This window comes from Pelophylax lessonae, assembly GCF_965119305.1.
Source record: "Pelophylax lessonae genome assembly, chromosome: 11".
NCBI classification, from domain to species: domain Eukaryota; kingdom Metazoa; phylum Chordata; class Amphibia; order Anura; family Ranidae; genus Pelophylax; species Pelophylax lessonae.
Genome location: NC_138778.1, coordinates 171,551,684 through 171,579,080, shown reverse-complemented (window position 1 = coordinate 171,579,080; position 27,397 = coordinate 171,551,684). Strand labels below are relative to the sequence as shown.

At 41.7% G+C, this 27,397-nt stretch overlaps 1 protein-coding gene across 1 annotated transcript in view; it reads right to left on the bottom strand.

The window, feature by feature from the left end:
* ABI3 (ABI family member 3) overlaps positions 1-27,397 on the bottom strand; it is an 85,217-nt gene that overhangs the window by 41,755 nt on the left and 16,065 nt on the right. Inside the window, exons 3-5 of the mRNA XM_082271933.1 lie at positions 19,938-20,114; positions 1,534-1,622; positions 264-329 (exon numbers count right to left, since the gene is read on the bottom strand). Of these exons, the coding sequence (XP_082128059.1) occupies positions 264-329; positions 1,534-1,622; positions 19,938-20,114 (332 nt within the window). The remainder of the gene's footprint in view (positions 1-263; positions 330-1,533; positions 1,623-19,937; positions 20,115-27,397) is intronic.

Below are 27,397 nucleotides of genomic sequence, written 5' to 3'. Positions count from 1 at the left end.
TTTTGAGGGATCGTGCAATTGGCATGCTGACTGCAGGAATGTCCGACAGAGCTGTTGCTTGTGGTAGAGAAAGCTAATTTCTCTACCACAAGCCGTCTCCAAAGAGTTCAGCTCATGAAAAATGGGGGAAGAAACAAAAGTGTCGCGTTTATAATTTTGTTCAGTGTATTTGTGCATTGCTCGTACCCACATGCTCTTTTATATTTATGCCTGTATCTTGATATCTTCTCATGAAAATGTATTGAAAGTTAAAAAATACTCACTCTGGACATGCAAACGCATCAGGAACCAAGGGAGGGGCGACTGGATCCTTAATCCGACAGCTTCTTCTGTATCAACACACAGTGATAGTTTAAGCATAAGTTGTGTTATCTCATATATATATACAGTAAACTATTTGGCTAGAGGGGGAGCCAATCAGTGGGTCCGACTGACGCAATGTCCGCTGGGGACTTTCGATCGCTTTCCATGGAGACAGAACGGCGGTCTGCCAATGTAAACACGGCAGACCGTTGTTCTGTCAGTGATGAACACAGGGATCCTGTGTTCCTCTTATTTAGGAACACAGGTCTCTGTGTTCATCCAGTGAATAAAACCCCCACACAGTTAGAGAGCACCCCCTAGGCACACATTTAACCCTTTGATCGCCCCTGGTGTTAACCCCTATCCTGCCAGTGTCATTAGTACAGTAACAGTGGATATTTTTAGCACTGATTACTGTAGTAATGTCACTGGTCCCCCCAAAAGTGTCAAAAGTGTCAGTTAGGTGTCCGATCTGTCCGCCACAATGTTGCAGTCCCGCTAAAAATCGCTGATCTCTGCCGTTACTAGTAATACAAAAAACATAAGTCTTTCCCCTAGTTAGTAGACGCGATAACTTTTGCGCAAACCAATCAGTATACACTGATTGGGATTTTTTTTACCAAAAATATGTAGAAGAATACATATTGGCCAAAATTGATGAAAACAGTTGATTCATTTTATTTATTGGGAATATTTTATAGCAAAAAAGTAAAAAATATTGTTTTTTTTTGAGAATTGTCGCTCTTTTTTTGTTTATAGGGCAAAAAATAAAAACCGCACAGGTGATCAAATACCACCAAAAGAAAACTCTATTTGGGGGGGGGAAAGGACATCAATTTTTTTTTGGGTACATTATCGCATGACCGCACGATTGTCAGTTAAAGTAAGGCAGTGCTGTATCGCAAAAAATGGCCTGGTCATTAAGGGGGTAAAACCTTCTGGTCCTTAAGTGGTAAACCAGGGGTCTCCAAACTGTGGCCCAAGGGCCGGATGTGGCCCTTTGCTTACCTTTATCCAGGCTTTGGGAAACTACCCCTTTAACTGACACCAATGACGGGGCATTGTTTTCTTTCACTGATGCCAAGGTATTTTCTGCTCCCACTGGTCACAGTCCAGCCCCCCTAAAGCCTGAAGGATAGTAAACTGGCCCTTTGCTCAAAAAGTTTGGAGATCCCTGGATTGAAACCATAACAGCTGTTTGCATTATAATCAATCTTATTCTGCACTTACCCAAATGAGTTCTGAGACTGGGTCATCGATTTTACACTTATCTTGCGTGACATGGTTCCAGTTTTTGATAATTGCTGTGTTTCAGAGTCCTGCATTATAGAGAATAATACTTTTGTTAGGAATTCAGCCAGCATTCACCACTAGTGGGCCACTGACCCTACAGCCTTGCCTGGCAGCAAATTCCAATTCTTCCCAAGTTTTATCCCTTTAAAGACCCATGAAAGTAAAGGAAAATACCTGTTAGTCTGCCAGATATTAGCTCTTAAGCCCTGTTGTGGGCTGACAACAAACAACAGTTTTGTGGTGGAGTGGTGCCAGCCCTTCTCAGTTGCCTTTTGCAAAACTACTGGAATTCTGCACAACATAAACATTATTTGTTCTGTAGTCCCAAGCAAAGTACTATTTCTTACAGGTTGTTATATAACACCAACAATTTACCCAGCATTTTACATATATATGGCACATTCACATCAGTCCCTGCCCTCAAGGAGCGCACAGTCTATGGTCCCTAACTCACATTCATACATACACATACTAGGGCAAATTTTAGACAGGGGCCAATTTACCTACGATCATGTCTTTAAAGTGAGGGAGGAAACCTATTCAAGCACAGGGAGAACATGCAGATTTGAACCAATGACCCTAGTGCTGCAAGGCAGAGGTGCTAAACCCTAAGGATGACCATCCATAGAAGGCAATTCCGCTAGTTCGGCAGGGACTGGACGAATCTCAATCCATGTATGGACAGGCACTTTGGCTGAACAGAAGTTGATCTACTGATCAACTTCTGTTTAATCAGCTTGTTGGAAAATTTCCTCTCAATCAGCGCCGCAGGCTATAGCCGGCAGCACCAATCATTATATTCTACTAGTGGGGAAGTATCCTTGCTGTCAGAATGCATTGTAATGAAGTTTACCCTTTGTCTTGGAAAGGTTGTGGAACATAGGTGGGGGCCTTTTGTAGACTCATCGGCACCATAGCTCATGGGGCTGTGGGATGCAAGGTGGGCTGACTGTTTATGTCAGGAGATAGGCTAACAAAGTTGTAAATATTGAAATCCAGGTTCAGGCGCCATGACGTTAATATTGGTTAAGCATCATAGCCATGTAGACTCAGGGCCCGTCCAATCGCTTTCTTGGGAAAGATTTGATTGTGTTGTGGGAGCAAATTGGAAATTTCTGAATGATAGCTGTGACGGTACTCACCATCACTGGGAGTGAAAGACAGATACTTAATGGACACTGAGAAAATGGTTTGGATAACTTCAAATGGGAGAGTAATATTTATCAACAATATCTCTCAAGAAATATGAAGATTTAATCCCACTTTACACTGTGAGACCTATAGCCTGTTTCCATGAAGTCGGTGACTCCTAAATAATCAAAGTAATGCTCAGATGTGTATTCCATGTACTTCAAAGTAGGAGACGGACAGACTGTCACTGGCAGGCTCTCCCTATTGTCTGTCTACTGAGATGCGATGTGGATTGTGTTAAGTTTGTCTATTTCATTGTTAAATGTTAATGACCTCACAGTGTTTCTGTCCAGATGGCTAGATAATTAGTTCAGGTTAATTCTATATCTGTATACAATTTCATCTGCTTATGATAATGTAATCAGGCAACCCCTGACCTGTGTGTGTGGTAATCTGATCAGGAGGGGGAGGTCCATGCTGTATATAAATTATTTGTGACTGTTCAATAAACAGAGATTCCAGTACAAGTTAAGTTGTCAGATAGCTTTGTATGTAGGGCGGCTGGGAAAATCTGGTATCTATGTTCATGACTGGGAGGAAGCCGTATACTGATGGAAGTCCACAAGTACAGTGTGGTTTGAGGTTCCGTTACAATAGCAAATAGGGAGATGGAGTAAAAAATAGCCAAAGACTGGACTTAAGGGAAAAAGCAGGACTAGGAACCTGACGGTGAGTGTGACGGAGGAGTAGCTGGTAAACCCTGACTGAAGGCCAGAGAGGACAGAGGAGACCCTGATGGTGGCATGACGGGGAGCTTGACAAAGAGTTTGACTGAGGAGTATCTGGTGAGACCCTGACTAAATAGCCAGATTGGGAGAGAGATCTTGCCGAGGGGGACGTTGGCTGCAGACTTGAAGGGCAGACCTGACTGAGGAGTAGAATATTGGATGTGCTTGCTAGCTAGAACTCCAGTCGATGCTTGAATATTTTTGTAAGTTCAAAAGGCATTTGTCTTCTTAGGTGCAGGGGTTGTATTATTTGCTAGCATTGGGTGCCGCTGTTAATGTGTCTGTAATGTTTATATCTTTAAATTCTTGATTCACATAATATTTCCTTGTCTGTGATAAGGTTTTTCAAATTAATTCTTTGTACAATATAATCTTTTTCGCCTACAGTGTGTGTTGTGTGTTTCATTACTGACCTACCCCTAAAAAGAATAGAGAGAAGTGGGCGTGGATTACAAATATTGATATGATTTATTAATGTCCGTATTATTATTTGTGTAATCACCCTCCCATTTTCTTCCATATTTTCACCACCAAGAAACGCATCCGGTGCACCCACTGAGAGACAGGAAACAGTCCAAGTACAAACCAGTCCCATTTCTCATCATAATATCATCAAATATATTAAGCACATAATTTTTCTGTAAATATCTATTTTTCTGGGCATGGTATTTTCTTACAGTAGCCAATAAAGAACTGTTCCAATGGATGTTACGAGCAGTCGGCTTCATTGTATTAGAGGGTTATTGCTACAGTTCAAAGGAATTTTTGCCTCAGCACTGGTTCCCAGTTTCCCAGGTAATTCGCAGTAAAGTATATATTTTTTTGTAGCCATGCAACTCAAATTGTAATTGTAATCAGGTAAAGTAAAGTTTGTTTTCGTTGTAGACATTAGGGAGGAGCCCCCCATGCAACTCAAATTGGGTCCCTTTTTTTCACCTCGAAGGGTAAAAGGTAGCTTTCCATAACCTCAGAGGTGTCTCTAGGAAACTATACTATACTATACTCAGCAACTCCTCAAGGGGAGAGGCACTGAAATTTTATCTGTGACCCAACACTTTTTTGGGGGCTGGGGAAGAGTTGTGGCTTTGCCATATGTCGTACACTGGGACTTACGTGTAATAAATCCAAACTCTAATTTTGACATCCTTTTTATTTTTTAAAGTTCACTTCCATGGCAGTGGACTGAATATCCTATAGTATTATACAATGAAGCCAAATTTAGTAAGCGTGTTCCTGATAATTGATCAGGTCCCAGCTGTCATACCGTGCTGTAAAAAAAGTAGTTGTCCCCTTCCTGATTTTTTATTTTTTTGCATATTTGTCCCACTTAAATGATTCAGATCATCAAACAAATTTTAACATTACACAAAGATAACCCAAGTAAATACAAAATGCAGTTTTCAAATGATGATCTAATTTATTATGGGAAAAAAGCTATCCAAATCTTCCTGGCCTTTTTCCTTGTAAAAAAGTAATTGCCCCCTAAACCTAACCCTTGGCAGCAACAACTGCATTTAGGCGTTTGTAACTAGCAATAAGTCTTTGACATCGCCATGAAAGAATTTTGACCCACTCTTCTTTGCAGAATTGCTTTAATTTAGCTACATTGGAGGGTTTTCTACCATAGACGGCCTGTTTAAGGTCATGCCACAGCATCTCAATTTAAGTCTGAACTTTGACTAGACCACTCCAAAACCTTAATTTTGTTTTTTTGGAGCCATTCAGAGGTGGACTTACTAGTATGTTTTGGACAACTGTCCTGCCGCATAACACAAATGCGCTTGAACTTGAAATCAGGAACTGATGGGCTGACATTTTCATTCAGGAATTTCTGGTAGAGGGCAGAATTCATGGTTCCATCAATTATGGCAAGTCGTCCAGGTCCTGAATCATCAAAGCCCCCCCAGACCAGCATACTACCACCATCATGTTTGACTGTTGGGATGCTGTTCTTTTTATGATGCTGTGTTCGTTTTACGCCAGATGTACGGGGACGCACACCTTCCAAAAGCTTTAAATTTTGTCTCATCAGTCCACAGAAAATTTGCCAAACATATTGGAGATAATCAAGATGTTTTTTGTCAACTGTAAGACGAGCCTTTGTGTTCTTTTTGGTCAGCAGTGGCTTTTGCCTTGGAACTCTCCAATGGATGCAATTTTTGCCCAGTCTCTTTCCTATTGTTGAATCATGAACGCTGACCTTAACTGAGGCAAGCGAAGCCTTGTAACGCTCTTGCGTTTTTTGTTAGTGAATGGATTTGCAGCTGCAGAATTATTACACTCAGTAGTCATGTAGAGATGTGTTGAACAAACATATCCAACTCTCAGGACTCATCACCGTGCACAGCCTGCTTTATGCAAATATACATACACTCAATATGATGTTCCTGGAGTGATAGGATGTATATGATAGTATAGAGGTGAGAGACAGGCGTTAGAAATGGTGAGCACTCAGTAGTAATATTCAGGAGAGTGGTAGGTGATGATAGGTAGTATGCAGATAGGTTTAGCAATCATGTATAGTAACAGGTGGTAGGGGACAGCAGATGAAGTATACAAGAGAGAGTAACCTAGTGCAATGATGTAGATGATGGTAGGCTCAAGAGCTAGCAATCTATGAAGTTATGCAGATGATAGAAATAGTGCTTACATAGTAACAGTCCTTTAGTATGCAGAGGTAGATAGTGTAAGTTAGTTAGGAAGAAATCCCCTGTGGGGTACTTATCACTAGTTGGGTTAGTAGTAGCAAGGTCCAGTAGCAAGAGAGTGATCCGGTAGCGAGATACGGGATCGGTAGCGAGGTTCCGGTTTTGTTCAGGCAAAGGAATAGCTAGAAGCTCCAGCAGCATAGGACAAGACTGGTCAAGCATGCGGTTTGAACGAGCAATGAGTGAGAGAAAACCGGCGATTGAAATAGCCGCTCATAGCGGCGCTCGGCGATGATGTCATCGTTCTTAAAGGTGTATGCGTTCCACCTAGTTAGCAAGGTGGGACGCAATATTAAGGTAGAAATGGGAAATAAGGGTACCAAAGGTACCAGAATCTTACAGTACCCCCCCCTTAAGGCCGGCTCCGGAAGGCCTATATCGCTGGTTTTTCCGGGTATTTCGAGTGAAATGTTCGTATAAGCCTAGGTGCGTGAACATCAGCAGTATCCAACCAGGTGTCGTCTTGGGGTCCATAGTTCTTCCATCTTATGAGATATTGGAGTCTTCCTCTGTGGATACGAGAATCCAGAATCTCCTTGATCTCATATTCTTCTCTGCCTTCAACTTGTATTGGAGAAGGAGGCAAGATGGTAGGCCTTATTCCTTGGTTAGGAACATGTGGTTTTAGTAGCGACACATGAAAGATGGGATGTATTTTGAGATCTGCCGGTAAGGTGAGTTGCACTGCAGCTTTTCCAATGAGTTTCTTAATTGGGAAGGGTCCCAGAAATAAAGGTCCAAGTTTTTTACTAGGGATCTTTAATCTCAAATTTTTTGTAGATAGCCAAACAAGATCCCCAATAGCATATTGAGGAGAGGGTTTTCTACGTAGGTCGTAGTACCTTTTTTGTTGACTATGGGCATGTGATATGGTGGTGTTGAGTAAACCCAGAGAGTCCTTTATTTGGGTGAGATAATCAGAGGCCACTGGGTTACTTGATGGAAGGATGCGTGGTGGAAGAAGAGTGGGATGAAACCCATAGTTCAAGTAGAATGGACTTTGCTTAGTAGTACTGTGGGTTGCGTTGTTATAAGCGAATTCCGCCAGCGGGAGGAGGTCCACCCAATCGTCCTGTAGGTATGAGGTATAGCAACGTAGATATTGCTCAATGCACTGGTTGACTCTTTCTGTCTGTCCGTTGGTCTGAGGGTGGTAAGGAGAAGTAAGTTTTCGCTCTATTCGTAGTATCTGACATAGAGCTTGCCAAAACTTGGAGATGAACTGTGAACCACGGTCAGACAGAAGGGTCTTTGGAATACCATGTAACTTAAAGACATGTTTCACTAGCAATTCCGCTGTTTGCTTGGATGAAGGTAATCTTCTAATAGAAATGAAATGTGCCATCTTGGTCAGATGGTCCACTGACACTAGAATGGTGTTAAATCCTTTGGAAGGTGGTAGTTCTACTATAAAGTCTAAGGACACAACTTCCCATGGAACCTGGGGTATTGGTAGACTACAAAGTAGACCAGATGGTTTTGTAGTGTCAATTTTGGACCTTGCACAGATGTCACAAGAAGAAACAAATTTTTGTACGGTCGTCTTCATGTCAGGCCACCAAAACTGCCTAGTAAGTAAATTGAATGTTTTAGTCATACCCATATGTCCTGCCATAGGCACATCATGCGACAATTCCAAAATCTTGGTACGCATAGTAGGGGGTATGTAAAGTTTGTCGTTGTAATAGAGGAAGCCTTCTGCATCAGCACTTAGTTGTGGTGGAGGTGAATCCAGTCCTATGCTGTGCAAAATCTCTTCCTTCAGGGAACGAACAACACCGACAATACGTTCATAGGGTATTATAGGAATTGAAGGTATTTCGGCGTAGTTATCCTCGGTTAATCGTGACAGCGCATCCGCCTTTTTATTTTTGTCTGCAGGAGTGTAGGTCACCAAAAAGTTGAATCTTAAAAAGAATAAGGACCATCGTACCTGCCGGTGGGAAAGAGTCTTGTTAGTCTGAAGGTATTGAAGATTTTTATGATCTGTGTATATGAGAACTGGTAATCGAGTACCCTCAAGTAGGTGTCGCCAATTCTCCAATGCCAATTTTATGGCAAGCAACTCTTTTTCACCCACTGGGTAATTCACCTCGGGGCTGCTTAGTGATTTTGAGAAAAAGCAACTGGGTGAAGTGGTGAAGTATTTGTTGGTCGTTGGGAGAGAACTGCTCCTACTGCCATATTTGACGCATCTACCTCCAGGATGTATTGAAGGGATGGGTCTGGATGGCGTAGTATGGGAGCAGAAGTAAAGCTTGATTTCAACAAGCGGAAAGCTCCATTTGCTTCTTCTGACCATTTGAATGTTTTTTTTATACTTGTGAGTTGTGTGAGAGGTCTCACAATAGCAGAGAAGTTCTTGATAAACTTCCTATAGAAGTTAGAAAATCCGAGGAATCTTTGTAATGCTTTACGAGTTGTTGGCACAGGCCAATCTAGAATACAGGATATCTTGCTCATATCCATTTTGATTCCATTTTTAGATATGATGTATCCTAGGAATAGTACTTCTTCTTTATGAAATAAACATTTTTTTAATTTTACGTATAAGTTGTGTGCAAGTAGTCTGGACAACACGAGTCTTACATGTTTTATGTGTTCAGATAAAGATTGAGAATAAATAAGTATATCGTCCAGATATACTACAACACAAACATCAAGTAAGTCTCTGAAGATGTCATTTATGAATCGTTGAAAGGCTGCGGGAGCATTACATAACCCGAATGGCATCACAAGGTACTCGAACAATCCGTATCTGGTTCTGAATGCTGTCTTCCATTCATCCCCGTCACGGATTCGGATTAGGTTGTATGCCCCTTTTAGGTCCAATTTCGAAAAGTAGGTAGCCCCGCGCACCTGTTCAATAAGTTCAGGAATGAGGGGTAAGGGATAGCGATCCTTTATTGTAATGGTATTTAATTGCCTGTAATCAATAATAGGCCTGAGACTTGAATCCTTATTGCGGACAAAGAAGAGTCCTGCAGCAGTAGAGGAAGTAGAAGGTCTGATAAACCCTTTCGCCAAATTCTCATCCAAGTATTCCTTGAGATGAGAGAGTTCATCCTGTGAAAGAGGATAAACATGACCGAAAGGCAACTTGCTATTAGGGAGTAGATCGATACAACAATCATAGTCCCTATGGGGAGGCAACACTTGAGCATTTTTCTCAAGGAAGACTTCCGACAAATCCTGGTAACATAGTGGTATAATCTCATCTGTCACCACAGACAGGATCTTTCCATATGATGAGAGATTACGCGTGGTTTCGCAATAGTGAGAAGAGAAGGTTAGAGTTCTTGTTTTCCAATCAATGATTGGTTGATGTATGTGTAACCAGGGAAGTCCCAAAATAATGGGAAAATGTGGTGAGGTTAGTACATCAAAAGTGGTAGTCTCCATATGAGACTCATTGGCAGTGACAAGGAGTGCTTGTGTCTGTTTGGTGATTGGACCAGAGGATAACGGAATACCGTTAATGAAACTAACAGAGACAGGTTTGAGTTTTGAAATAATAGGTATTTTATTTAAGGTAGCAAAACAAGTATCGATATAGTTCCCACAAGATCCTGTGTCGATCATAGCCTTGGTGGTGATCCTAGTTTGGTCCCACTGTAATGTCAAATGAATAAAAAGATAAGGATTAGAAAAGGAAGTCGTTAGTCCCCCTAGCAAGACATTTGAACACTCACCCTCTTTTTTGCGGACAAGGGGACAGCCGCTTAACAAATGATCCGGGGAGGCGCAGTACATGCAGAGATGTTCGGATCTTCTCCTGGCACGTTCGGTAAAGGATAAAGGTGGACGTATCATTCCTACCTCCATAGGAGTAGGGTCAACAGCCGACATCCGAGAAGGACTGGACAATGGCAATCCCATCTTCTCAGCCTTTCTTTCTCGCAGTCGTCTGTCAATATTGATACTGGTCTGTATCAGGGCATCCAAGGTGTCAGGTAAATCCGCTCGGGCGAGCTCGTCTTTAACGGCTTCTGATAGGCCGAGTCTGAACTGAGTTCTTAGAGATGTATCATTCCACCCTGAATCAAGGGTCCATCTCTTGAACTCTGCCACAAAGTCTTCAACAGGTCTCCTTCCTTGTTTTAAAGCCCTCAATTGGGTATCAGCAGTACTCTGCCTATTGGGGTCTTTATATAAACTAGCGAGTTGCGCTAGGAATAAAGGATAGGAATTGAGAAGTGGATCATCTTTCTCAAAGAGAGAGTCTTCCCAGGCACGGGGATCACCCGTCAGATAGGAAATAGTGGTACAGACTTTAATTTGGTCAGTAGGGTAGGTATGAGGTTTTAACAAGAAAAGCAATTGACATGCGTTTTTAAATTCACTAAATTTTTTCCGATCACCTGTAAACACTAGAGGAGGGTTTATCTTAGGCTCACGGGGCTGAGCAGCAGAGAGCTGTGCAAGACGGCCAACCTGCTGTCTCAAAGCCTGATTTTCGTTTTTTACCTCTGTAAGAGCAAGTATCAATGCATCTACTTGTTGTTTTAATTGCATTACTTGAGTGGGTAATTCTGCTGAATCCATATTTTATGGCTCGTTCAATCTGTAACGCTCTTGCGTTTTTTGTTAGTGAATTTGCAGCTGCAGAATTATTACACTCAGTAGTCATGTAGAGATGTGTTGAACAAACATATCCAACTCTCAGGACTCATCACCGTGCACAGCCTGCTTTATGCAAATATACATACACTCAATATGATGTTCCTGGAGTGATAGGATGTATATGATAGTATAGAGGTGAGAGACAGGCGTTAGAAATGGTGAGCACTCAGTAGTAATATTCAGGAGAGTGGTAGGTGATGATAGGTAGTATGCAGATAGGTTTAGCAATCATGTATAGTAACAGGTGGTAGGGACAGAAGATGAAGTATACAAGAGAGAGTAACCTAGTGCAATGATGTAGATGATGGTAGGCTCAAGAGCTAGCAATCTATGAAGTTATGCAGATGATAGAAATAGTGCTTACATAGTAACAGTCCTTTAGTATGCAGAGGTAGATAGTGTAAGTTAGTTAGGAAGAAATCCCCTGTGGGGTACTTATCACTAGTTGGGTTAGTAGTAGCAAGGTCCAGTAGCAAGAGAGTGATCCGGTAGCGAGATACGGGATCGGTAGCGAGGTTCCGGTTTTGTTCAGGCAAAGGAATAGCTAGAAGCTCCGGCAGCATAGGAAAAGACTGGTCAAGCATGCGGTTTGAACGAGCAATGAGTGAGAGAAAACCGGCGATTGAAATAGCCGCTCATAGCGGCGCTCGGCGATGATGTCATCGTTCTTAAAGGTGTATGCGTTCCACCTAGTTAGCAAGGTGGGACGCAATATTAAGGTAGAAATGGGAAATAAGGGTACCAAAGGTACCAGAATCTTACAAGCCTGCAGTTCTTTAGATATTAATCTGGGTTCTTTTATGACCTCCTGCATGAGTCGTCGTTATAATTTTGGTAGGCCGGCCACTCCTGGGAAGGTTCACCACTGTTTCAAGTATTCTCCATTTGTGGATAATCGTGGTTCGCTGGAGTCCCAAAGTCTTAGAAATGGCTTTGTAACCCTTTCCAGACTGATACATGTCAATTACTTTGTATTTAATCTGTTCTTGAATTTCTTTAGATTGTGGCATGATGTGTTGCTTCTTGAGATCTTTTCACGCATATGTACAATGACAGACATCGCATGTGATTCGGAACGCACTGCTCTGCAATAGTGATGTCGCGAACATAAAATTCGCTGTTCGCGAACGGCGAACGCGAACATCGGCGAATGTTCGCGAACCGGCGAACATTGCGAACCGCCATAGACTTTAATAGGCAGGCGAATTTTAAAACCCACAGGGACTCTTTCTGGCCACAATAGTAATGGAAAAGTTGTTTCAAGGGGACAAACACCTTGACTGTGGCATGCTGGAGAGGGATCACACAAAAAAAAGTTCTTAAAAATTGTAATTTTTTGATAGAGAGCCAATTATTGGAAAAATTAAAAAAAAATAAAAATAAAAAATTTCTTTGGATTTAGCATCTGGGGGGTCTAAAAGGTGTACCTGTGAAGTTTCAGCTCTGTAGCATGTCCGGAACCAGAAAAAATTACGAATTAGGGTTAGGGCTAGGGTTAGGGTTAGGGCTAGGGTTAGGGTTAGGGTTATTTTTATGGCTAGGCTTAGAGGGTTAGGGTTAAGGTTAGAGGGTTAGGGTTATGGTTAGAGGGTTAGGGTTAGGTTTAGTGTTAGGGGCTAGGGTTAGGGTTACGGTGAGATACTTAGGGTTAGAGTTAGTAGCCCTACCCCTCTAACTCTAACCCTCTAACCCTAAGCACTAAAAATAACCCTAACCTTAGCCCTGACCCTAACCCTAGCCCTAACCCTAACCCTAGCCCTAACCCTAACCCTAACCCTAACCCTAGCCCTAACCCTGATTCTATTTTTTTTTCTGGTTCTGGACATGCTACAGAGCTGAAACTTCACAGGTACACTTTTTAGACCCCCCAGACAATAAATCCAAAGAAATTTTTTTTTTTTTTAAGTTTTTTTTTTTTTTTTTAAGTTTTCCAATAATTGGCTCCCTATCAAAAATGACAATTTTTAAGAACTTTTTTGTGTGATTTAGTGTCTAGGGGGTCTAAAAAGTGTACCTGTGAAGTTTCAGCTCTGTAGCATGTCCAGAACCAGAAAAAAAAGATAATTTTTCAGTAGAGCAGGGATGGTGGGAACCCCTTTTACACCTATATGATCTTTTTTTCCTGGTTCTGGACATGCTACAGAGCTGAAACTTCACAGGTACACTTTTTAGACCCCCCAAACAATAAATCCAAAGACATTTTTTTTTGTTAAGTTTTTTTTTTTTCCAATAATTGGCTCTCTATCAAAAATGACAATGTTTAAGAACTTTTTTTGTGTGATTTAGTGTCTAGGGGGTCTAAAAAGTGTACCTGTGAAGTTTCAGCTCTGTAGCATGTCCAGAACCAGAAAAAAAAAAGATAAATTTTCAGTAGAGCAGGGATGGTGGGAACCCCTTTTACACCTATATGATCTTTTTTTTCTGGTTCTGGACATGCTACATATATATATATATTAAAAAAATACTCAAATACCAGCCCTCAAAGGGGCTTTTGGGGACAATATATATATATATATATATATATATATATATATATATATATATATATATATATATATATATATATATATCTATATCTATCACAGAACATAAAAAATTACACAAATACCAGCCCTCAAAAGGGCTTTTGGGGACAATATATATATATATATATATATATATATATATATATATATATATATATATATATATATATATATATATATATCACAGAACAAAAAAAATTACACAAATACCAGCCCTCAAAAGGGCTTTTGGGGACAATAGATATATATATATATCCAAAAAAAACCTCAAATACCAGCCCTAGGAAGGGCTTTTTGGGGTGCTGTCCTTACAGCAGGAGTGTACCAAGAACACTGGCTAACAAGACCGGGAACTGTCCCCAGCTATAACAGCAGCAGCAGCACCAGCACTTTCCCTGCTCTCAGTAACACAGAAATGATCTAAGATGGATGCTGCCCTTGCTTATTTATAGGAGGTGGGAGGGAGGTATGCTGATTGGCCTGGAATGTGTCTGCTGACTGTGATGTTCAGGGTCAAAGTTTGCCTCAATGATGATGTATAGGAGGCGGACCGAACATCGCATATGTTCGCCCGCAGCGGCGAACGCGAACATGCGAAGTTCGCCAGGAACTGTTCGCCGGCGAACAGTTCTGTACATCTCTACTCTGCAATTCACATGCAATGTCTGTGCAATGCAAATTTAGCATTGTATGGCTGAATTTGCATCGGATTCGGACACAACTCGCACAGGACCCTTTTTTAAGTCCGCACCAGAATCGTATCGCATGGGTGTTCACATTTTGGAACATGAATTTGCAGGGTTCCCGCATCGCATATGTGTGAACCGGGACTAAGTGTGCTTCACTTCGTCAGACAGCTTCTATTGAAGCGATTTCTTAAATCAACAGGTCTGGTAGTAATCAGGGCTGGGTGTGGCAAGTGAAATTTAACTCAGCCTTCCAAAAAATGTGGCTAATCACAGTTTATTCATGATTTAGCAAGGGTGTGTCGGGGGGTGACAATTGCTTTTTCATATAGGGTTTGGAAGGTTTGGACAGCTTTTTTAAAAACTGCATTTTGGATCTATTTGGTTTATCTTTATGTAATATTAAAATTCGTTTGATGATCTGAATCATTTAGGTGTGACAAATATGCAAAAAAAAAAAAAAATCAGAAAGGGGCAAATACTTTATCACAGCACTGTAAGACAGCTGGGAACTGATCAATTATCAGGAACACGCTTACTTAATTTGGCTTCATTGTATAATACTATAGGATATTCAGTCTACTGCTATGGAAGTGAAACTTAAAAAAAAAAAGGATGTCAAAAGTAGAGTATGGATTTATTTAACATAAGTCCCAGTGTACAACATATGCAAAGCCACAACTCTCCGGCAGCCCCCAAAAAAGTGTTACGTCAATAAATGCAGGGGTTGACTGGCAACTTTCGGCCCGGGGCAAGTACAATCCTGAGGCCCATGGTGCAGCAGCTTGGCCCCCCTCCCACTCTCCCTCTTCCCAGCCTCCTTCTGACCCCCATTCCAGGCTGAAGCTTCGCTCCAGGTACTCTTTAGGCCGAATCTGGGTTCCTAACCTGGCCAGCAGGGGGAAGTTGGGGGGGCTGGGACAGGTTGGTTGGAGCTTGCCGGGGGAGAGTCTCCTGTGGGGCATGGAACCAGCCTCTGCTCAGACACAGTTTACACCATCCATGCTGGGGGGTGGGCGGAGGGGGGGGGAGGCCTGTGCTCTGTTGTTGTCTTCATCCTGCACTCAGTAGGTCAGCAGCGGGGACTTCTTACTTCTCTTCACCAGGAATCATTTAGGCATGTCTGTGGCAGAAGCAGTGCAGCCTTTTTACAGGGCATCAGAGCAGCCCAGGGGGCAATTGCCCCCCTGCCCCCTGGCCCAGTCCTCCCCTGATCAAATGTCAGTGCCTCTCCCCTTGAGGAGTTCTTGAACCCTAATAATTTCCTAGAGACACCTCTGAGGTTAAGCAAAGCTACCTTCTTACCCTTCGAGGTGAAAAAAAAACGGACCCAATTTGAGTTGCATGGGGGACTCCTCCCTGATGTCTACAAAAAAAACATACTTTACTGCGGATTACCTGGGAGACTGGGAACCAATGCTGAAGCAAACATGCCTTTGAAATGTAGCAATAACCCTCTGATACAATAAAGCCGGCTGCTCGGTAACATCCATTGGAACAGTTCTTTATTGGCTGCTGAAGCACCCTTAGATTAACCTGTGAGAATGACAGCAATTTTTTACTAGGGCTACATTCACATCTTAGCATAGTGTTTTGAGACACACGTTTTAGCACATTTTTGTCATGTTTTTCGCTTAACAGCCAATGGACTTGAATAGGCTGCCTGTCACGTTAAAAACGTGCCAAAGAAACTCAAGTGCCAAATTTTGGCACTGAGCCAAGTGCAGTTGGCATAGCACATTTTTGCTACCCATGTTTGGGGTGCCATTAGGAATTATTGCACCGCAAGCGTATTGCCCATCGTAGCGTGTTTTCCACACGTTTGCAGAAATGTGGACAGAAACGCGCATTTCTGCCCACGTTTCTGCTCTGCTCAGGTATTAATGGGGCCTTCCATTCTATAAAACAGGCTCTCCACAGAGACTGGACATTGAGATATATACAGCCAATGCTGGGAACTGGAGTCATTGTTTCACTTGTCTCATTTTATTTCTGGTTTTTAGTTCTACTTCTCTTTTCGGTATGGCTCAACACTCTGGCTGTGGTTTGTATGGGGCGCCTTTCTGCTCTGCTGGCTCCGACATTGTATAATATCAGCATTGCTTTCACCAGCTGTTGGCTAAACGGATTTCTTAAAAGTCCATTATAAATAGCACATTAATAATGATGTCATTTAATCATACTTACCGCAGACTGTCTTTTTAAATGAAGAAAAAAAACAAAACAGAATTATTAAAGGCCTGAAGAGAAGGCCCCTAGAGTAAAAAGGAAAAAAAAAGAATTGAAAGATTTATCCCCCCCCCCCCCCGTGTGGCTACTCCTTGGCTTTATTCAGACTAAAACATGCATTTTCTGGGACCAAAATTATTACTATGAGGCGCTTCACTACTTTATTGTATTCTTTGTGTGCGGTTGACAGGTTTTTATATGTGACGTTGAAATTTGGTAGGCTAACTGCAATAAGAGATATGAAAGCCGCTTTGGGGACCTTTTTGCTTGACACTTCTGCAATAACAGTGAGAAAGTATAATCACTGATTATACTTTCTCACTGTTATTAATCAGGCAATCACTCTACGTTTCTATTGTAAAATGGGCTTATTTAAAGGAACATTAGAATTAGTAATAATGAGCAGTCACCACATCAGATTTGTTCATTTTATTTCAGATCAATTTAAGAGGAATTGTATTGGTTGATAAGGGGTCTATTTATTAAATATTGTGAGAATGTGTCAAGCATCCTCACAGCCATCTCAAGGAATTTTCATCATTTTCTGATTGAGGCATTTCAGGAAAATGCCGCAATATGGCCACTAGTTGGAGCTGATGATCATAGGAAATAAACGCATTCGGCAAATTATATGGGTTAATTGTGACAACTGTGGGAATACTTGAGACATTGCACAGAAAATTGTTTATAAACAGACCCCTAAGGATTAATTGGTGTACCCAACATTTTTTGCCATTCTTAAATGGGTTATAAAGGTAAAAAGGTTTTTTACTTTAATGCACATGTGCCAAACACAAGGCCCCTGGGCCGAATCTGGCCCCTCAGTCTTTTTATGTGGCACTTGCACCCATGGCTTTTGAACTAAACTCTGGAACCTGTATGTAGCATACTCCTGAACAAGGCACTCTGTGCCTTGCACACTCCTGAACCCTGCACTCTGTATGTAGTATACTCCTGAACTATGCATTATGTACATAGCGCACCCCTGAACTCTGCACTCTGTATGTAGTATACTCCTGAACTCTGCATTATGTACATAGCGCACCCCTGAACTCTGCACTCTGTGGTATACTCCTGAACTCTGCATTATGTACATAGCGCACCCCTGAACTCTGCACTCTGTATGTAGTATACTCCTGAACGCTGCATTATGTACATAGCGCACCCCTGAACTCTGCAATCTGTATGTAGTATACTCCTGAACTCTGCATTATGGATATAGCGCACACCTGAACTCTACTCTCTGTGGATAGGGCACCCCTAAAACTACTGTATATTGCCCCTTTTTAGATTCTCCCACTGTTAGTGCAATTTAGCCACACCTACCGTTTGATGCGGTTCAGTGGGGGGAATTTATTTCAGGTACTTAATAGCGCTGTCAATTTACGCAGCGCTTTACATATACATTGCACATTCACATCAGTCCCTGCCCTCAAGGAGCTTACAATCTAAGGTGGGAATGATGTTAAGTTCCTGCACCCTGCATCCTGGATACATATACATAGTCCTACAGATACAACTGGCCCTATGAGGGCATCCTTAATGCTGAAGCTGATGAAATTGAGTTTGACACCCCCGCCTTAATGCATTCTCTGCATTAAGGTAAAAAAACCTCCAATATCAGTTCCCAGAGACCCCACCTAAAAACTTACCTGAGTCATCTTACGATCCAGTGCTGTGCCCATTTGCTGCAGCTCTTATCTCCTCTTCCTGGTCTCACTAGAGGCTCTGATGGCAGTGGGAGCCATTGGTTCCTGCTGCTGTCAGTCAAAACCAATAAAAAGTGAGCAGGGGGTGGGAATAAGCAAAGCTGTGCGTGTCATTGGACAACCACAGCCTTGCTTGGGACCACAACTGCATGAGTGCCCCCATTACAAGTGGCTTGTTATGAGGGCACTCAGAGAATAAAAGGAGTGGAGAGCACTGACGGGGGACCCCAGAAGAGGAGGTTCGGGGCCGTTAAGTGCAAAACCATTGCACACAGCAGGTAAGTATAAGATGTTTATTGGTTGAACAAAAGCCTTTAGAATCATTTTAAAACCCAGTTAAAGTCTCCTACCTGTTTATAGTTTTGTGCCTCCACATGTTATAGTTTGTGACAGATTTTTCTTGGTAATACCTTAACACAGCCTTTCCTAACCCTTGAGGTGCCTTGAGGTTTCTTCATAGGTACCTTGGCAAAATGCCTAAAAATTGGATCAAAAATTGTATACAAGCCAGCAGGTGAGTGAAGCCTGCCATTTGGTTACAAAAAAACTATTGGTTTTTATAATGCACCATTAGGACTAGACACTGGCATCCTAAAAACCAATGACGTCATCAGTTGATAACGAGGATGTCTGTTGCCTCCACAGCATCCTGGTTTGACCATCCTTGTTTGACACTGACTGATGGAGAGAAATTAGGGTTGAAGAGAAACATTGGATGACTAGTCAGCAGGGCTGCTGTTAGAAATCACAGGGCCTCATACAGCCTACCTGGCAGGGGCCCCCCCGGGCCCCCCCACCCCCCAAATATATCAAGACAATAATTTTACTAAAAATACACTAAAACCATTATTAGCAGACACAAACATAACAGAGAACTTGTGTGAATTAGCCTTTAATTTATTTTTTACATTTTAGAAAAAATTATATCATTTTTTTCTTTAATGTTAAAAACTTTTAAAATTATTTCATCTTACATTTTTTTTAGAATTATTTATTACAATGTTTATTTTTTTTTTTTCTACAATTTGTTATTTTTTTACAGGACAGGGAAGCCTGCGGTCCTGCGGGAGGGGGGGATATAAAGAAGCAGGCAGAATAGGTAGGGGGATTGTTTTTGGAGAAGCAATTACAGGAACGATGCCCTGTGTCTGTGTCCCTCCCCGCAGCAGCTGAAAGCTGGCAAGAGGGGGAGCAACTGGCTTTCAGCTGCTGCAGAGAGCAACACAGAGCTTCCTTCTGTAATTGTCCCTCTGCCCGACCACACTGATTCCCCATGCTGTTGGGCCCCCTCCTCTGTGCCCGGGCCCTCTACAGGAGAACTGGTGGTTCCCCCCCCCCCCCTATCAGCGGCCCAGTGTGCAAAAAGTGTATTTGCTTTGGAAGAATAAATCACATCTAACCTTGAGTGTTCAACTTAGACTTTTGGATTTTGCTGCATTATGTAAACCGATTAGCATAGTTTTTTGCATTTTAGAATGGATTGCCTTGAGACTGTGCAGAATTTTAAAGGGTGTCTTGAGATTGTCTGTAATTTTAAAGGGTGCCTGGACTGAAAAAAGATTGACAAATGCTGCCTTAGGATACCCTTTTTCTCCTAAAGGTCTTTTGTCCTTCCACACCAGTGCTCTGTGCTGGCATCGCTAAGCATAACCACACCCCTCATCACAAGTGTCTTCACACAGACTTATATTGCAGAGAAGGGGCGTGTCTGACCAGGTCTTTTACTGAGAGCTGATTATTGAATGTACTAGGTCAAACTCTGGTGGCTATTGTACTGCACAATCGTATTTAAGAACCCTGCACAACTATTGTCAAAGGAAAGTGGATGTAAAACTACACAAAATGTACAATGTACAATTTTTATCTGATGTAATATCCATTTATGTGGCTTCAATTAGGCTTTATGAAGAGCAATAGCATACAAAAGGACTGAAAGGCTCACCATGACTCCATGACCAGTGTTATCAAGGGAAGAGAAATTAATGGGATTTCTGGTATACGTGGACTGTGGCCCTTTGTTCTCTCCATACACAATTTTTTGAGTGTGTGGGAACTTCTTCGAAGTTGTCAAACCTCCAATTTTGCGCCGGGAAACTTTTTCGCCATGGATATCTATTAACTGCAGACAAAAATAGAATGAAAATTTTATTGTAATGTTATATACCATAGGCATGGATGATAGTCTATAATTTCCTTACCACTTGGGGACAATACAAACACAGCTGTGTCTATGGAATGCAGATGATTTTATTAAATACTTTAAGGCTCTGTTCACATATTGGTGTCCTGGATCGCGGGAAGAATCACCGCGATTCTGCCCACGATTCAGAATCGCGGCAGACTGCAGGACACCCACGTGATTTCCATCACTTCCAATGGCACCTTAAATGCAGCGCGATTTTGCCACGATTGTCACTCGGCGAGTACAAGAACTTCTGTTTGCTCAATTTTACAAAACCTGCAAAATCGTGCCACGTTTGGGGTGCCATTGTAGGTGACGGAAATTGCGTGGGCATCCTGCGATTTGCCGTGATTCAGAATCGCAGAGATTCTGCCCACGATCCGGGAAGCCAATATGTGAACGGAGCCTTATAACTGCTTCCAGTATGCACACTGCATTCCATACACTCTGCTGTAATTACAGTTCTACTAGGAAAGAAATAGCATTTGAATTATTATATGCATAAGGGAACAAAGCAGGTATGAGCCTTTAAAAGTAAATCCAACCTTAACATTTTTTTTAGGTTTGTATAAACAAAGTGCTGGCTTCCTATATTTTTGAATGGCCACCAGTGGCGGGAAATCCCCACCTTTCCAAGTTTTAATTATTGCTGCAGCCATTATAAACCCTATGATGACATTACACTCATCCAATAGATTTGTTGGATTCTAGAGAAAACTGGGGAGTCCAGCTACAAGAGAGTTAGTAACACTTTATAGATATTTTTGTAGCACTCTGCCCTAAGCTGGATAAATTACATTTTTGGCTCTGCTGCACCCATCTAAGTAGCAATTTATTTTCCAGGCCTGGTCAGGTCTATCCCAAAGCCTGGTGGTTAATTGCTCCTGCCTGCCTCTGGAAGAAGCTTCCAGAAAAAGATTAAGAGGGTTAATCACTGAGTGATGAAAATGTATCTGACCCCAGCCAATCCCTGGGAGGGAAGCCTAGAAGTTATGGCTGGGGAAAGGTTAAATGTCTGGGAGGGTCTGATCAGAGTGCTCTCTCTTCTGGGGCCTCTGCCCCTGGGAGGCAGCTTGTGCTACTGAAAAGCTGTTCTTATGAGGTCTCAGCATGTGCTTGGCCAAGGGCCTAAACTAATCTGAACCAAAAGAAAATGGGAGGAGGCACTAGCTTAGGAATCTGGGATAGAGAAGGACCTCTTTCCCTAAAGAGTGTTACAGGGAAGCTGGTTGGGGAGCTGTCTCTGTACATTGAGAGTAAGACCTTTTGCCTAGAGCTCCAGCTGTGTCTGTGCTTTGAGGGTTAGACTCCAGAAGTTGCTAAAAAGATAATGACACAGACACAATAGGCTTGGTGGGACTTTAAGTGAGACCCAAGCAGGTAGTGCCCGGCGTCTCCATCCCTAAAGGGGATGGAGGTTTAATGCTTCTCAGCTGGTCCTTTCCAGTTTGTACCATCGTTACAACTTAGTTATTTGAGTTTTGAGACAACAGACCAGTCATGGATGGGGGTGGGTTGGGGGAGGTTTGGGCTGTCTCCCTCCCACCTGTTCCCCCATCCATCCATTAGCAACCATGTGCTCCCAGTGTGGAGACATTAAATTAGAAAGTGTTAGGACTGCAGATAAAACAGGGTGCCATGTCGTGGCTCTGCAGCTTACACATGCGTTTGCAAATGCGTGTCAACTAAACCCCTGTTCTTTGTATCATGAGACAGGTCTACTTGGTTGGTGACAGACTGGAGGGTGAGTACATCAGACTGGGGGCTGGCTGACTTCCATGCACCTCTTATAATCCTTCAACCTCAAAAAGATAATGACTGCTCGCAGGGAGACTAGCTAGCTATCCCCTCTACCTCCAGCACTACTAAAAGAAGAAATTCGGGCAACATTTTTATTTTCCCATGCAGTGGGGAAGGATTGGGAAAGGATAGCTTTTCTTTGCGCCACTGGACAAAACGAGCAGATAACTCATGCTGTATGGGCACAGCCCCACTGCATGGGAAAATACAAATTTTGCCTGGAGTTCTTTTTTAAGAACTTCTGGAGGTAGAGGGGATGGCTAGCTAATTTTCTTTAAAGGCTGCTACGGAAGGACTTTTCCTGAGAATTTGTTCTCTAATGCCTGTGCTTGCTTTCAAGTATCCTGCACCCTCATCTCTCTACCCAAGCACTGCAATAATTCTTCAAAAAGACACCCGAGACTGAACCTAGGTTTTGCCCGTGTGTTCTGGAGCTGGTACCTGGGCTGGCAGCCTCTGGACAGGTAAGGGAGACCTGGGTTATTTTCAGTGACCTCTCTGGGGGTAAATGCTACACTTTTTATCTGTAACTACACTGTTTAACTCTCCTTCTGATACTGTCCCCCAAGTCTTCTATTATATTATTTCCTTTACAATGCAAAAACCTCAATTGTCTTTTTTTCTGCTACTACTTTTGTATTGGGAACCTGGAAAGCAGCTGTCATTCCTCGGCCATGAACTTTGATTGTAGATAGTAAGGCAAGTACAGTTTTAGGTGATGGAACTGAATTAAAGAGGAAAAAAGTTGGCCACAAAAATGAACAATGTTATTAGTGGTAACTATAACCTGACGTGGCAAAAAACCTGGTAGTTAAGGCCTCCATGCTTTCTATTCCCACCTATTCGTTTTTAACCGACCGCTGTATATCCTGGTGCTCACTGCGACTCCTTTCTAGGCCCTGTTTTACTGGTTTACATTTAAACCATTTTTATAGGAACTGTATATTGTCATTTTGAATTATTTCCTTGGCCAAATGTTGCGGCTTCTGACATTGTTAAATAAGTTCTAATCTAAACATAAATAATAAAAACTAACTTGACAAATGTATATTTAGCCTTTTAGGTGAGGGAAGGGACAAAAGTAAGAGTGTGTCAGATAGTTCTTTATCATCCCTTTTTGAATTACAGTAACTTACACAAATATGTTATGAAAAGAGTTTAACAAATAGCTTGGTGTACTAGCAAGAAGATACCACCAGGTATTATAACCAGCAATTGGCCTAGTGGGGAACTGTGACTGACCACCCATGGGAGCAACTGTCATAGAGAGGATGCCTCACCAGCTACTTACCCCTTACCCCCTAAAGAAATTGCTAGACAGAAAGAAAATTATGCTGTACCATACCATATCTGCCTATGTCCAGGATGACATAACATTTTGTTAGGGAAAGTAGAAATGATGTATAAATTACCCCCCCCCCCCCTCCCAAAATAAAATTCTATCATATTCTCAGTAATAAAATCTTGCAAATAAAACTATGTTTTTAGAGAGAGGACACATTTCTGAAGGCACAGCAAGTGAAAAGGAGAACTTAGTTACTTGTTTCTGGTGGGAACGTCCTGTCAGTTACACCCGTTCCCAGAGTGACAAATGTACTCTATTTCATTGCAGCTACCATTTATTAAAGCACCCTAATTTCACACATCCCCTTATGCACTGTGAAGTTTATTAACCATATGTGCAACACATCATTGACCTAATATGGCCAAATGGCCATTTTAGGTCAATGACATTGACTCAGATCTAGGATGACCACATGGCCATATCAGGTCAATGACATTGACTTAGACTTATGATGGCCAAATAGCCATATTATGTCAATGACATTGACTTAGACTTAGGATGGCCACATAGCCATATCAGGTCAATGGCATTGACCTAATATGGTTACGTTACCAATGATGGTATGAACATCCCCTCCAGTTTGAGTATGTGCAGCTGTAGGGAGGAGAATTCCCCTCTCACAGTTCATTGGCCATGCACAGGTAGTTGACTTCTGAGTTCCACCTCCTCTTCTACTCACAAATTCTCTCTCACATCCTGCCAAACAGGGTACCTTTCATCTCAACCATATGTACTGGCTCATGTATATATCTATTTATTTTTCCTGCTATAATTCCAACACCTTTTCCCCTGCTATTCCTTACTAACACTTTTTTTTTATTCTGCATGCATTAATCCTCATATGTTATTCATTCTTACGCAGAATACTCATAGTATATTTCTCGCCGTCCATATCTCAGACTGCTAATTAAGTTATCATTATGTCATCTATTACAATAAACTCTTCTTCCTCTCTGGATACAGTATACAGTATGGTTACTTTTAAATATTGTTTCTTTTTTTTCTTGGTTGGCTTTTTGGTTGTGTGAGTAATTTGATCACGATCGATCATTTACTATTGTATAATTTTATTGTTATATATTATCTGCAGTGTTTCCTTGGTTATTGCTTTTATCGTTTCATGGGGTTTTATGATTATATTCCTATTTGTATTAGATCTTTGTGTTTTTTTTTTTTTTTGTTTTATCTTTACATGAGGGGCGTCCCAAAATGTCACTGCCCAACATGGAAGAAGTGACCACACAGACATGTTACTTTATCACTGCACCAAGCTACTCTTCCAGATGTTCACCGCTGAAAATGGTGCATGCATGAAATGCTGTTTTCATTCGCTCCTTACAAATAGTTTGCCCCCTCCTGTAGTCAATGGAGACAGTGGAAGAAGACTTGTAGAGTTCCATTAGTGGCTAGAGTGATGATGACAGTCTTCTGGGATTATGAGGGTGTGCAGCACCCCCAGAAGGCTGTTGTCATCACTTTGCCTGTTGCTGATGGACCACTCCAAACCCTCTTCTTCCAGTTTCATGTCTGTGTGGTCACTCCTTCCATTTCGGGCCATGAACTTTTGGACACCTCTCGTATAAACTGTTCGTAATTATATATATATATATATATATATATATATATATATATATATATATATATACAGGTTTTTTTTTATTTTTCTTACAGTCGTGGTCCGCACTTCAAAGGGTGAGGAGCAGCTGCAGCTTCATTGTTTTTTTATGCTGTCCTTGCTTTTGTCAAAAGAGGGACAGGCACAGCTGCATTTGTGACTGTGATTACAGAACCTGTGTAGCCCGCTGGGTCTGCCCACCATACAGAGGAAGGATCGCTTGGATCCCTATGAACGCTGTAAAGAACAGGGGGTTGTGGGAAAAATAGTTCCTAATAGATTAAGTTGCCTTATGAAAGAAACTACAGATATCAGAGTAGTTACAGCCTACAACAGGAAGGAAAAGGGGTAGGTTTTTGCTCCCAGGCCAAGAAAGAGAGTGTGAAGGACATTCAGAGTGACTGTGTGTGCTTCAGGCTGCCAGCAGATTACTCACCACTGCACCTGAGAGGGAGAGAGGAACAGAGGCAGGCATTATGGGACACTGGAGACACAGACGCTGATGGGGACTGATCAAGGCGAAGGACACCACAAACAATGATCAGTTGTGCTGCAAACAGGGAACAGAGGGAGATCACCTGCTATTGCAGAGGTTAGTGAGAGACTATTGGCCAAACCCCATTATACTTTAACAAAGATGAACAGTGTTGTTTGCAAGTATTAGAAAGAGACATTATCCTGGGTGCTGCAACATAAGAGTTGGGCCCCAATAAGCTGGCCAGCAAAAGATAGAGGGTATATTACTGACTGCTGAACTATTATGATGGCATAGCTCCCCTTAGTTAGGATAACCCCAATATATGGTTTTGGAGGTGGGGTTGCTCTCTACATCAATTGTTTGTATGGTGCTATTTGCAGAGTTGTGGGCACAGAAACAGGGGACCCAAGAAACAGTGGGTCCTTCGAGGGTAAGCACAACATAAACTGCATATATTTATATGATGCAGAATCCACATACAAAGCCCTCTTAGGTGTAAACAAATGAGATGATTATGCATTCTATATACCGTATTTATTACATCAATGCACCATACTTTTTCAATAGGTTGTTTGCTCTGACAATTTTTTATGTATATTGTTTTATATTGTTTTATGTAATTTTATTATTTTTTCTTCTTCAGCCCTAATGAAAAGGGAGTGATGAGCCACCAAAATGCATTGACTATGGTCTCTGACTTCTAATAAACCTTCTACTGGACTTGATACAAACCTGTGATGCTGTCATCTTTTTAAATAACTACAAGAGAGTGACACCCTTTGTGGCAGAAGAGAGACATAGACTAAATATTGATATTGTAGCCACAGAGAGATACCTGGTGACAGGGGATAACCCCACAGTAATTTCTCAGTACTAAAATATTTGTTTCAAGTTGAGCTGGCCCATCATTGTCCTTCTTTGCAGAGTCTGCTTCGTACAATTTAGGGAGTTGGCTTTGAAAATGAAGGAGCTGCATATGTAATTATTCCTAAAATTACCTTGACAGCTAGCAAATTCCAACGGCAAAAATCATCAAAAAAAGACAATGGAATTTATTTCAATGAAAAAAAAAAACAATTTTCCAAAATAACAGTAGATGGAAGCATTTAGTCATATCTCTAAATATATTATGTCCATAGCATTACATTTGCAGAGTCGGTGAAGAAAGTTTTATTTTTATTGTGCTATCAGACGCATGCTCTACCTTTATCAGTGCACAAAGGTCTGCACAAGAACTCTCACTGTTTGCTCTCCATCTTCCATTGTAGATAGTGTTTATTACAGTGCAATACCTTCCAACTTCCATCCCTAGGCTAAGGACATACTCCGCTCCTGTTCATATTTATGCACATTGACTAAGGTAAATTAAAAACTTTAGCCAAACCTTTTTTAGGCTGAGACACAATGAGGAAGGGTTAAAACTTTTTTAGGCTTTTGATACTAGACTATTTTGCCAAAAGCCTGTGGATACCTAGCTATCACACCCTTCCAAATTATTAGGAGCGATTCAATAAAGCATGTGCAACACTTTTCTGGTGGCATGATCCATTTAGAAAGTCCTGTGCCTACTTTATGAAAGCCTTGCCACAGTTTCGTTAAGAGTTCTGACATGTGCGACATATAGTACTTACTTCTACCACGTTCACAATAGGTTGCTACTGCTGTGACAAATTCAAAAAGAATTACTTCCAGTTCATAACTAAGGAAACTAAAGGCAATTAAAACCAACTCTGTATCGGGGTAGAGAGACAAGCCCTAATATTCAGAGTGTGGTTGTAATGTGTATACATCTTGGCATGTGCCACCGCCTTACTGATTGCTAGGACGCTATCAGCTACACAGTGTCACCAGGTACTAGGATGCTGTCATCTACACAGTGTCATTAGTTGTTGGGATGCTGTCAGCTATAAACTGTCACCAGTTGCTAGCATGCTGTTGTCTACACAGGGTCATTTGTTCTTGGGATGCTGTACTAGCATGCT